The sequence below is a fragment of the Lepisma saccharinum genome, chromosome 24, assembly GCF_977018435.1.
Source record: "Lepisma saccharinum chromosome 24, izLepSacc3.1, whole genome shotgun sequence".
Taxonomy (NCBI): Eukaryota; Metazoa; Arthropoda; class Insecta; order Zygentoma; family Lepismatidae; genus Lepisma; species Lepisma saccharinum.
In genome coordinates, this window is record NC_139252.1 from 15,494,050 (window position 1) to 15,508,457 (window position 14,408).

The following is a 14,408-nucleotide window of genomic DNA, read 5'->3' on the forward strand; positions in this document are numbered from 1 at the left end:
CAATATAATGACGTTCTGGTGCTTCCTGTCCGTATTGTTGCCGGAATGTTCTTTGTACCGTTACAGGAGACTTCAATTCTGCAAACCAAAAGCAGCACTCAACTTTCTGACGAACAGTAAACGGCGCCATTGTACAGACTACTCACGAACAAAGCCGCGCATGCGCTTAACTCTGTTACGAGTTTTTCCCTTCTGGTGGTAAAAAAAAATCCTTTCTTCCCTCTTCCAAATAAACGTTATTTGACGTTTCTATCGTTAACGATTGTTGAGTTATTTAAATTCTTTATTGGTATATTTTTTCTCGGACACACTGTATAAATGTGCTTTCCGTTTTCCAGGTATTTAGGTTTAAACAAAGTTTTATTCCGCATTGTGAATTCTTGTTAAGTCTTTTTAAATACTTTCTACTCTGTCAATTTCTTGGTGCGTATGCCATTCTGTTTCGAGGAAGACACAGAATACAAAATCACTCGACGTAATGACGTATCCAAAGGGATTGTCTATGTAGTAGTCCGGATCACCCCCAAATCCATATTTGTTTACCCTCCGAGCAAATACGCATTAAGAGTACTTGAATTTTATTCAGATTGTGTATGTTACACTGCAAAGAATGATGTCGGTGATATCAAGACGGCACGAATGTCGAGACTAGAACAAGAGCGAGACAGCCCAGTTAAACTTGAGACGAGAAAAGGTTGGATCTTTCGAGAATTGTCGAGATAGGGCAGGCATAACTCTTTAAAATCGAGACTTATTTATCTGAAACTCTCAATCTTGCTCGAGAATTAGGTAATATTTAAAAAATCTCTCCTAACCTATAAATGATTTAGAACTACACGTAAGACTGTCAGACTTATTCCAACCTTGTTTAAGAACTAAGTAATAGTACAAAGACAACAGACGATCGCTGGTTCTTTTGGACACACAACTTTCGCTTAGATTCACGGAAATCTGTATGGCGTAAATACCATCTAATTGTGTTGATAAGCCATTTCGAGAACCGAAAGACAAGATTAGGCACACTCAGAGAAGTTAGAAAACGTCGGAAACCAAACTTTTGTAACGAGCTAAAGTTTGTATAGAACGGATTCTGTCCAATTAAGCAAAGTGAAAAGGAAACTAGGTTGTATATTTAACAGTGCTAAAGTTTCATTGTATTGAGATATGTGAGTAGTCGTCACAGGATTGCCCGGTGGGTTATATAATGACGCTTTTTGCTGGGTTAGAAGAATGATTTATAGGGGCACAAATTATTTAACCTCGATACTATAATTAATAATGTGTTTTAAAATATTTTTTATAGTTTATCTATATTTTCTATTTACGTTCTCACAAGAATGGGTAGGGTGATTGAATTTTATAATAATTTTGGTGATTTAATCTGTAACGACGATGTGCATAACTGGATGATTACTGAAGTGACGAATTCTGGTAATATACGCATATCTGTAACATCGTTCAATAATGTGGTGGTCTTCATTTAACATGAGACAACATCCTTCATAGGAAAAGCATTTATCAAATTTCCATACTTTGTGGGCATTTCCGGGAAAAGAAAATAATTCAAGAGGTAAATAATACTTTATGATATTTCTCAACTTAAAACAAATAACTGAAAATTGAAAACAAATACTGCTTGTATTACATTTAGAAGATATACAAAATTAACACATTTCATCTGTAACTTCTACATTATTTACTTTGAACTTCACACTACACCTTGATCTTGTATTATCTGCAAACAATCCTATACATTGATTTCCCTTCAAAATTGAATATCAGTCAGTTTTGACCCTAAATTTCAGCCATTTGCATTAGATGTGGTGAAAAAAGATACGGAACATAAAATGTAGCCGGAAATGTACTGAAAACAATGTTTTTTTTTACCCCAGATTTCTATAATTTGTCTTAGCTGAGTTGTCATAATTATTGCAACTGTCTGCATACGCCAAAAATGTTGCAAGTCATGAAACAAAAATGGCAGCCATTTTCAAACGAAGTCTAGTTTTAGAAAAATAATGCTTGTTTTGAACTACCCTTGAACAGGGGTTACAACGACAAACAAATGAAAAATTTTAAAAATGGTCGAGCGACCAGTGCTGGACCATTTGGTACGGATTGACCTTGAAATTTTAGGCAATTTACCAAAAAAAAAAAACGTAAACTTTTCGTTAGAAGGAATAAAAAACCCCAAATTTTTTTTTTTTTTTAGAGAAAGAGCATGTCTTTGCAATGATTTTCAAGTTCAAACGTTTTTGGTTTCATCATACCCACATGATGAAAATTCAGATTTGCGTCAAAAATCGAACAATGAATCAAAGAAAGATAGACAAAGCTTCGTGTTAGATATGATAATAATTTATTATTCCAACAAATTACACATATATATTATTCTGATAAGAGGAATAACAATAATAGCACTATTATAAAACTGTCCAACAAATGTAGAGAAAAATTTGGTGATTGTTGTAGTGCAGACAATACAGCAATAATTTGATATTTTCCTTCTCTTTAAAACAATTTTATCTCTTTCTTATCTATTTACATCATGTGTGCTCGTTACATTCAGGCACCTTATTTATTTTCCTCCACTTCTGTGTAGAATGTTGGGTAGAATATTACTATAAATTACATACTGTCCATTTTAGTACCTGTTTGTCTTTGTGTTAATAAAAATGAATGCTAGTTGACATTATAACTCGGAACTGTTACGCACTTCTAGAGTTGTCCTTGAGGAAGCTGTGCGTATAGTAACTCGGCACCCACGAGTATAAATTATAGTACGCACGACCGGACTCTATCGTTGGCTACTTTACGCACTTCCGCTTGCCTTTGTTTTCACTGCTGAAGGCATGAAAAGAATTCCTAGCTTCTCCCCTACGCAATGGCAGTGAGTTGAACTTTAGAAAATTTGAATCCCGCGGTTCTGGGATTCGTATCACGTGACTGGATACCTGCAGTAGGTTTTCCCGTACATGTCCTGAGGAGGGATGACGTCCTCCAAGGGTCGAACTTCGGAGCTTGCCCACTCGTCTTTCACCTGGAAAGATACAGAAAGAGTACAATCAGTTCAGAATCTGCTTGGGTGCACATTATAGCAAATGGTATACATACAGGGTGTTCAAAATATTTTATCAAAAAGTTCGGGAGATATTTAGTGCTTGAAGCACGAAAGAACTATGTCAATTCGAAGCTTTATGTTGAATTTTTCAACTTCCCTGGGCAAGAGAAATATGACTAAAGTGAAGCAAGTAAAGTCTGTGGCATAGTCAGATATGAAAAAGAACAATAATGGCCACAACAGAGAGGTAAGAATTTCTCTATGTGGTTAAATTGCTGTTCCCCTACTATTTGTTTCTAGCTGCGATCGTAAATGATTGTTTTTGTAGTTTCCGCTTGTTTTCCATAGATTAAAATTATGGGTGCGTCATCGTATTTGCCATCAGTTTCCACAAATGTTTAGGGGAATAAACATCATAACACATAATAATTTCTGGGACAGGACTGTTTAATGGGCCTACCTGGGCATGCTATTCTTTGTTTTGTTTTGTCATCAATATAATGTAATCATCACCCATGCGCAGCGTCGCGATAAGACAAAAGTTGCAGATAGGAAAATTAAATTTCGACAAACAATACACTACATACATTTAGTGAAAACTACATGTTTCTACATTGTAAACTAGTAGTAGTAATATTTCTCCGTTCTTAAACCATACATGCAGAACCTGAAGAGGAAAATACTAACTGGGGGACGTTTTTGTCGAGCCTTGGGGCTAGCTCTGGGATGATCCTACGGGTTGTCATGGTGACAATGAGGCAGTTGGTGGAATTCTTTGTAAAAAAAATTGCTAGCTAGGGAACACCTGCACCCCTCACTTCGAGCACTGTAGGAATGTAATTGTTAAAGTTGGAAAAAATATGACGCTTTACATCCAGAAAAAAAAGGAACACCTTTACTCACTGCAGAAATGACACCTGTAAGAGGGCCAATGCTTTGTTTCAATCTATATTTCTATCTCTTGTAACATGACAGCCGGATGCTTTAAAACATATTAACTTGGTAGAATTCACATTTTGCAGCACAGTTGTGCAAATATTTATAGAAAGATATAAATATTAAATCTCTACTAGAAGTGTATTAATATTTGCCACTTAATGGAAATCCATATAAACTGTATTCTCGCACATGGACAATAGACAATATGCGTCGAGTCACTTAGGTATGTACACAATATTACATTTACTTATCAATTTGAAATTGAATTTAAAATTTGGCTGCGTCAACACTTAGGCTATTTTCACCCATCACGTTATATGGGGTCCAGCCCTTTACCATAACTAAAATAGCATAACAGTAATGTCGTATAAGTACAATATTAAAATATTCTGAATTAGGTTAAAAGCTGAAGCTCTAAAGTGTCACTCAACACATATAAGGGCAAATCACAGGGCAACACACACACAGTCCTACTAAGATCATGCTGCTCATAGGTCCAGACGTCCTGGCCTTGTTAGTCAGCAAAATGCAGTCCAGGGTGTACTACGTAGAAGTGAGGTCGACAATTTGGTGTACTATGTGGTGGAACGATCACCCCTAACACCACAAATTTAATTTTCAACATGTAATATAATACATATACATATAAGAAAACTTCAAATTCTGAATTTTTGTAGCAACTTTAAACCTAATTTATAAAATTCGAACACTAAAATATTTCATTGAAACTTGTGATCGAATAATTTCTAGTACGCCGCGCGGTCTGACGAAAGTAAGCCCAGTGTCGCCGAGGCTTTGAGCGCAAAATTGGAATTCGTATATATAATGGAAAAAAAATCGTAATAACTCTGGCACTATGGGACCAATCTACTTCGGATAACTTTTGTTTTGCAGGTAGAACATCAGTGCATGCAACCATGTAAAATTTGGATGACCCAACCTCGGGGGGGGGGGAGGTTACGGGCGGGGGCTGCACCCCCTGAATTTCAATGAAAAATCATAAAAATGTGGAGTTAGCCCTCTCTTCTCCAGCTACTGTGGGGAGAAAACCCGAACTTTTGCTTTTTACTCGTTCGCCCTTGCATCTGGTGTAGCTACTGTGAATCTATTTCTTCCCTTTTGACTCGGTTCTTTGTGGAAATATGTCCGGAAGTAAACGATTGTGCGTTAGGGAGATCGATGAGCTGTTATATCATACGGTCTTTTACAGCCACTGCTCAGAACCGATTATGGCGAGGCCTTTCCTAACAGAGGAGGGGAGGGAGCCTTTGCAATAGTTTGTTTTGTCTATACTTCTGGGTAGACTCACGCTTCTGGCCTCTGGCTATTGTCAAGCTTCATTGCATTTCTAACATAGATTCGACAGAAAGCTGATACCGCCAAACCTCATCCAATCCCCCCTAACCATGTCCCCCCCACGCCTCCACTTCAGCTTGATCACCAGGTCCAAACACAGACAAGAATGTGTGCCTTATCAGTGCTAAGTCACAGCTTTGGAAACTTGGAAGAAAACAGTATCGTAAATACCAAGCATTTATTGTGTCTGTCAACTGAGGAGCCGAAACAGGTGACATATTCCGAGGAAGGGGGGAGAGAGGAATTTTGAAATTTTTGTAAAGACGATTGCAAAACATGTTCCCGAACGAACTGTCAGTGTTTCAACCTCAATATCCAAATATAAGTGTGGCAAACCCTCGATAATTGTATCTAAAGCTGTTTGTTGCACATCTGCAACGGCGGCGACAAAAGACATATTTTTTTTGTTGCATATTTGCAACGGCGGCGGACTAAGGGTTTCAAACTTATATAAACATATATATCTGCAGGAAATAAAATGGTCGTATAAAGTTGACCCACTATTCAAATGGATTTTCATTTCCTTAAAAGCTTAGGATTACGCAAGAGGCAAAATTGAGAGATCTCACAGAGAAAGTTCATTTAACTAATATTCCAGAGAAATTTATTTCTCCATGGATTTTGTTTTTCATTTTATACGAGTCTCGAATGTAACATCTCCTGAAGTCACATGTAAAGGATTGCTTATTTCTAGATACCATGTTACCATTTAAAAAAGCTGTAAAGAAGGAATTAAAGTAAAAATACTAGAGGCTAAATGTTAGAACGCGGACATGTCCAAAACATTTTTCAGAATACGAGATATATCAAATGCAAAATGTACGTTTTATGGTAGAATTCTCCAACAGCGTAAATTCATAGGAATGTAACAGTTTGCTGCACGTGGTACACAAATTCTCGGTACATGAAAAACGAAGAATACAGAAAATATCCTGCAGCCAGATATGATTAATATTTCACTGTCTTGGAAGTGTATGATAGGGTTTGGAGGTGGTTGAGAAATGCTAGAAACTGAAGGCAATAAATCGGACAGTTTGTGGAAAGCTTTGATAAATTGGGAGATTTGTTTACGTATATTACATTTTGTCATATCTTCAATAACTTTCTTTTAGAAGTGAAGGATGAGCGCTATCTAGAGTCAGCACCTGAACGCATTGGCGCGAATTGTAACTTTATTTCGTTCAGAGAAGTGATGGTGTATGACTATGAGATTGAAGAATTTGGGTGCTTTAGCGAGAAAAACATCACCACGCTCTTGCAGCTCTTTCCTAGCAAAATGAAATTCCTGCCTCAACCTCTCCCTTATCAAGTGTCCAGTCTTCTGTAGGGAACTTACCAATTTGATATTTTACACCCCTTATCTGCTACGGCAGGTTAATTGCTGCGATGTGAATGACATGAAGTGTTGTATTGAATTCAAAGTGTCGCGTGCTCGGTACCTGCTGGAGGCTTATCGTGGCACTTTAAACAGTAGGTTCTGTCCCGATTAACCTCTCTGTGCATAAAGTTGACTTAAAGCAAAATTTAATAAATCGAACCCTGGCACACTACGAAAAACAATTGAAACTTTCTGCACCCCCCCCAATTCACGTAGAATAAGTATATTTACATATATAAACTATTGTTTATGCCGATCTTGCCGCCAAAAATTTATCTTAGCTTGATTTTTTTTTATTTTACGTCCCTTTTTGTGCCACTTTTGGCTAATTTGCGAAGATGGGGATGAGTGATGGATGATATGATGAATGGACACTCACAAACAGGATTCGAACCCGGAACCCCCGGCGTCGTAGCGCGATGTGCAAACCACTCAGCTGGCCAAACACAAACATACACACAGAAAGAGAGAGAGACACAAATAATGTGTATCTGAAAGGTGGATACATAGACAAAATCGGCAGGAATATTAGTTTTTTAAACCGAAATAGATTTGAAATTGATCAAACATTTACACGCAACGTTGGACTATTATTCGTATTGAAAGCCCGGCCAGCTCCATTATTCTCTCCAACAAACGTTCGTCCGTTTGAAACAGTTTCCTTCTCTCCATTACCATTTTACCCCATACTCTTTTTTACGACTTTCTCGGAGTCTAATCCCCAATTTTCCCGCTTTCTCTATCAATTCTGTCCATCTCTTCCTTCCTATCCTCGGCACTTTCATCCTTCTGTGTAGTTCCCGATATCTTCCTTCGTAATCTCCCTCTTTACAGAAGTTATACTACTATTACCTTTCCTCCACACTAAACTTCATTCTTTTCTCCTTTTCCTTATCGTCATTCTCTTACAGTTGTTCCATTTGCAATCCTTTGATTAAGGATTAGTGGACGAGAAAATTCAAACTTTGAGATTCTGAATTTTGTTTTGCCTTTGGATTTGATGCTGAACTTTTATTCAATATTAAGAGTTATCCGTAAAGAAAATTCAATTACGTGTTCATCGAGGATTTTATTTCGATGTTCCATATTCGAATATGCAGAAGCTACAAGAAACAAGAATTACGCTTATTAAATATTTTGTATGGAGGTACAGTCTGATACGTTCTAAGTTTTATTATTATTAGATTTGGTACTATGTCGTTATATTATTCTTATTATTAATAACTCAGTAATACTCAGCGGTGAACGATGAGACTCGGCGAAGTAACAGACTCCTCACAGGTAGAGGGATAGTGTTAGGCAAAGACAATATTCACAGCACAGAGGAATAAAACCACATTATTGCAGTAGACAAAACGAAAGGATTTATTCCTTATTTATTGCGATTATAATGCAAACAGGCATAGTACAAAGGGGAGGTTTTCGCTTTGACGATGACTTGACTCAACTAAATCGCATAACCTCAATGCGTGTTTATCGGCATGTCTACGGTCACATACGTTTATCTTGCGCCACGAACTACCGCATCAAGAGATATGTAATAATAACTGAGCCAATATTTGCTCTTTAGCCTTTATTCCAAATTAATCCTTAGGCTAGCTTTATTTCTTAACGTAGAATTGTTGCAGTATTGTGCATAGAATCAATGCATGGCCGTCGGCATACCTATGGTCACATAGGTTTAGCTTGCGCCCCGAACTACCATACCAAGATGTATGCACAACACCGAGGAGTTATTTTTAAGTTAAAAATCTTCGACGATCTGTGGCGAATGTGTGTTATTTCTTATGCGATATTCTCACTTTTATACTATTTCAAGAACACAGATTCAACTACAGATGAATCACTAACTATCTACAAAAAGATGCTACCAACACAACTGACATCTAGATACGATTGGAAATACAAATTCACATAGTGCACTCTCGCAAATATAAAGATACATTGAACTATTCATAGTAGAGAATGAAATACAATAAATATTAAACAAAAGATATACATTACAAACAAGGTGCAATATTACATATAATAACACGAAAATTACGCTTTCTTTCAGAAAAGAAATACGTTAGTGACATTTTAAAGTTTTGACGTCACAAAAATATGGATCATATAAAGTCACCGGCAATATTAATGGGATACTTACATCCTGAAGTACTCGCTTCTCTGCAAGACGTTACGTGTGTTTCCTAAATCTAAGGTGGTGTTAGAAGTTGGAATTTGATATTAATATTATTGCTATTCAAATCCACCTATCGCCGTAAAGTTGGACGTGTCCCATTTTTATTGCCAGTGACTGTACTTGTAACCTTGAATCCAGATTCTCTGTTTTTATACATCTACTACAAAGAGAAGGTATTCAGAATAATATTGAAGACAGTTGAATGAAAACAAATGCAGAAACATAACTGTTTAAAATAATACGTAACTGTATTAGAAATAAATATTTTATTTGCTAGGCAATGCTGTCACTCCATTTTGGGTTTAATTGGCATGATATATTCAGTATATTTTCACAACACTCTAATATTAACTCCTGCATGTTTGTCAACATTTGATATGAGAACTTCACGTGCTTCAGTTATAGGTAGTGTAGTATAAGACAAAGTCCACAAACTCTTGGTGAATAATGAACAAAAAGTAAAACAGGGGGAGTATATTTATATTTTGACTGAAGTGTTCGGCTTCAAACTAGCTAAATATTGAGCATTCTAAATAGTTCATGTGCACACCTGATTATAATAGTGTACAATTTGATTATTTTTGTTGAACGTGTTGTAATAAAACATTTTTAATTTATTTAGTTTGTTTTGAAAATGCAAGCTTGATGTAATGCTAATGGAATGTCAAATTGTTTTTTTGTAAATTAATAGTTAACAGAGTTTTACTGAATGTTAGTGGCATTAGCATGCAATGTTAATTGAAGATTGTCCATTATCAAGTGCATTAAGTATATTTATTTTAACACTACGTTCTTATTCTGTCGTCTTCAGGTGAACAAATTTATTTTTACCCGTAATGGGGTTTAAACTTGCGATAAACCTGTAATTTTACCTCAAATAAAGTGCGTTAACCAAACGGATCACAGTGGAGTAGTTGATTGGCTTTGGTGTGGAAATTTGTTTCCCTGAAGACGAAACAGAAGTATTCTCTAGAAACGCAGTCCTAAAATAAGTATAGTTAGAAGCACGGTCCAATAGATAATGTCTACTTCAAACAGTATGCTAAAACATTCACAAAATGCAAGCACTTATCAAATTGGGTCATTTCAGAGGAAAATGGGATGTTAACAGCTAAGTCAGGTATAAAATCTATTTATATTCAAATGTTTTTGGACACATACGAGAAATTTGTAAATTTTATCTTCAAATACAGTGCTTTCGTTTTGGCTCTGGGCAGAGATGGCGCGTGAACAACTTCGAACAACTATTACTATAACACAGGTTAGTACTCGTTATGCAATATAAATATAATTGTCTACATGCTAAAGATATGTGCGTAAATAAGCGAGATGTTACGGGACAAAAGTCATTGTCACACGCTATCTCGGCACGAAGCCAAAATGATCTCACTGTAATGTCAATTTGACGTTTCTGATTCACTTGACTTTCAGAAGGACCACCCAGATGGCGTGGTTGTAAACCTTTCGCCTCTAATGAAGGGGTTTGCAGTAGAGAAATATAGTCAGTTGGATTTCACTTTAAACTGTGGGTTCGATCCAGATTTCCTGCGCATAAAGTGGATTTGAAACAAACTTCAACATTCATTTGAGAGAAATTAACTCAAGAGGACTACACACTCTTGAATAATTTGATGAAACATTTGTATTTACAACATAAAAATTTTGATTCTTGGATCTCAATGTGTTATATACTACTTGGAGGTCTACATTGGATGCCAATTGTCTCAAACCCTAGGCAATTTAAATATTATGGAAGGATATATTTTGTTTCATCTCCGAGTATTTACAAAATACTAAATAAACAGTTCGAAATTTCTGTCTACGTAGGTCTTTCATGGAGCATACAATTGGAAATCGTTGGTTTCAGTCTTTAGGCATTAGTCTTTATCGTTTCCCTCAATAAGTGTTCGTACGTTGTCGAAATACTGTGACGTATATTTTTCCTTCAAGGCAACCTTATGATAACCTTCACATTTGTATTTCTTTTCCTCAGATCTTCTCTACTCATATTTTTCTATATTTCTACCGTTTTTTCATTTTCTGTTCTTTCTCATTTGTATTATTTAATGACTACTATTACTATAATGAGTATATTCTTAATTGCAGGATTACCTGTATTCATGTATTATTACTTTATATGTACTTATATTTTCTTATGTAGCTAGTGACAAGGTTTAGGTGGTGAACCTCGCCGCCAATTAAAGGAATTATTACTATTATTATTATTATTATTACTATTATTATTATTACTATTATTATTATTATTACTGTTGTTGTTGTTGTTGTTCATTTCCAATGTCTTTGAAAATATTGCTTGAGAGTTTGTTTATTAACAGGGTTGCTATATTAATCCTTTGCCAATAAAGGGCACGTCCTGAAATAGAACGCAAAAAGCATTTTTTATACGCGATCACTACATCAGTGTTATATTTTTCTTATATATCTATATACATTATGTGAAAAGAATATATAATATGAACTTTCGCAAGTTTGTTTGGTGGCCGAGCGCGATAAGTGATCGACTATTGATCTCAACAACGATTTTTCCCCAGTTCTAACACTGGCCTAGGCATGGATGAGCCTTGAGTGTCAATTTTACCTGATTATCACTCTTCCCCATCGTCCCGATTTGCCAAATGTGGCAGACAAGCTACGTAAAACCAAAAAAATACAAACACAAACAAACTTTCACACAGCATAACAACAAATTTTAGAATATACAAGATAGTGCCTGGAATGCGAATTCAACATAATTATTCTACCAGAATAGTAACTGTATCTGAAGTAACATCAGTAATTTATTTATTTATTTATTTATTGCGTCTTGTTTATCATGGCGAAGTTAAGGCTTTGTAGCCTTTTCTACCACTTAACCATGTTTACAACAACATTTAAACCATTACATAGAAAGGTAAATTTTAAAATATAAAAAGAGAAATATAAAATTACAAAGAAAAAATTACAGAAAAAAATGATAAGGAAAAAAAAATACATACGGGAATAAAAACCTAACCTATACACACGAACATACAACAAAACACACACATACACACACACACACAATCAGATATTCATGACAGTAGTCAGGGATTTGAAATATTAAGGTGAATAAGGATTTTCAGTGTTGTTCTGCGCTTAACTGTATGCAATTTATCACTAAAATATAATGTGCTAGCTATTTGTGCCCAGTAAAAAATGTTGTAATTGCGTCTTAAAGACATTTGCTGAAGATGAGTTTCGGATTTCGAGGGGCAGTGAGTTCCAAAGACGAGAAGTAGAAACGGTGAAAGATTTTGAATAAAAATTTGAGTTATGAAGGGGGATAAATAGTTGAGTTCTCCCTCGCGATCTGGTGTCAAGGCTGTGTGATTCGGAAAGCATTGAGAATCTGCTCGAGAGATAAGCCGGTTCCTTTGAACTGATTGCCCTATAGAGAAGGGTGAGGTTGTGTACCTTTCGTCGATCAATTAATTTGAGCCAATTTAGCTTTGTAAAGAAAACGGATAAATGGTCCCTATATTTCAGATCGAAAATAAAGCGGACGCAGGTGTTTTGTACTCGTTGAAGACGTTGAGCGAGATCATCTGGTAATTCGGAATAGACAGAATCGCAGTAATCGAAGTGTGGAAAAACAAGTGCTTGCACCAGTTTGATTTTAATGCTGACGGGTAGAAAATGTTTAAGCCGAACAAGAGCGTGTAATGCAGCGAAGGCTCTTTTACTAGTTAAATTTACGTGATCTGACCATGAGAGATGCTGATTAAACATTACGCCCAGATTTTTGGCTGTTTTACTTAATTTAATAGCTTTCCCTAAGACCATTATGGGCGGGAGGGAAGAAATTTCAAATGCGGAAAGCATTTTTTGTGAACCTATAATAATAGTTTGGGTTTTCGAAGGATTAATTTGTAGCCCATGATTAGCTGACCAAGTACTGATTTTGTTCAGATCATAATTTATATCGCGAATTGAATTTTCAATATTCTTTGGAGGAAATGACAAATACAGCTGAACATCATCTGCATAGATGTGATATTTACAGTGTTCGAGTGCGTCAGGAATATGGTTAATGTACAGAGAGAAGAGGAGTGGACCGAGGACGGTTCCCTGGGGGACACCGGCGCTGATTGATCGCCACGACGATTTCTCACCAGAGTTGAAGACGCATTGTTGGCGTTCATTAATATACGAACGGAACCAAGCTACGGTTGGGTCAGAGAAGTTGTACAGGAAGGATAGCTTGGATAGCAGGATGTCGTGGTCAATAGTCTGAAAAGCTTTACTAAAGTCCAGAAGTACAAGAATAGTTACTTCTTTAATGTCCATGGCGTGTCTTATGTCGTCCGTCACGTTGATGAGCGCTGTGCAGGTGCTATGGTTGCGCCGGAATCCCGATTGGAGGGGATTCATTAGATTGTTTCGTGATAAGAAATTACGCGTTTGGTTACCGACAACGTGTTCGAGAGCTTTGGACAGAGCCGGAAGAATACATATCGGCCGGTGGTCGCCGAGGCTGAGAACTTTGTTTGTTTTCGGCAGAGGGCGAACCTTAGCCAGTTTCCAAATCGACGGGAATATGCCGAAGGACAGGGAGAAATTAAAAATGCCTGTTATAGGAACGAGAACGTACGGGAGAATTTTTTTAATCATTAAAACAGAGATTTCGTCTATTCCCACAGCAGTGGATTTTATTTTATTGAGAGCTGACTGAACGTGTTCTGGCCGAATGGGCGAGAAGAAAAATTTTGGTGCGGTGCCGTGAACGGTGGTCGAAATCGTTCGTATTGTTTCTTCCCTTACATTATTGTCCAGTGTTTGAACTTCGCTGAAATATTCGTTCAACATTTCTATGGAGAAGTTTAATTGATCGTTCCTTTTTTGTTTACCAATCCCTAAAGTTTTCAGTTTTTTCCAAATAACATCCGACTTTTTTTCATAATTCAGAAGATCGTTCGCGAATCGACGCTTTGCTTTCCTGACCTCTTGGTTACAACGATTTCGTAATATTCTGAAACTTTCGAAACTGCCACTTGCCGACTGGCCGCGCTTTACGTCCCTCCGATGTTTGCCGTAGGCTCGATCCCTGGCTGCCATGAGCTGCCGCAGGTCGTCCGTCAACCACGGACAAGGGGGGCGAGAGACGCGTTTCTTTTTCACCGGGGCGTGCTTGTCGTACAGCCGGAGAATGAAAGTGTTAAGGAGATTCACCTGTTGGTCGAGAGTGGTTCTGCCATCCCAGAAATCCTCATGCAGCATCATAAATTGCAAAAAATAGTTATTGCATATTACACATGACACGTGTAAGTACACGACAAATCTATTCCAGCTTACGATATCAATCATTCTGGGAATTGGATATAAGCAAGAAATTTATCTTATACCACACTTCGGAGAAACTAAAGTTACTAATATAATATGATGTGTACCATGTGTCCAAGTATAACATCTTTTCTATTCCCTGTTGTGTTTATATGTAACACTATGTGCACTTT

General features: G+C 36.7%; 1 protein-coding gene across 1 annotated transcript in view; it reads right to left on the reverse strand.

Moving 5' to 3' along the window:
* Positions 1–2,774: 2,774 nt before the first annotated feature.
* Positions 2,775–14,408, reverse strand: part of LOC145978339 (dipeptidase 1-like) — a 201,303-nt gene continuing 189,669 nt past the window's right edge. Inside the window, exon 11 of the mRNA XM_083110924.1 lies at positions 2,775–3,040. Coding sequence (XP_082967050.1) covers positions 2,939–3,040 — 102 coding nt within the window. The 3' untranslated portion in view covers positions 2,775–2,938. The remainder of the gene's footprint in view (positions 3,041–14,408) is intronic.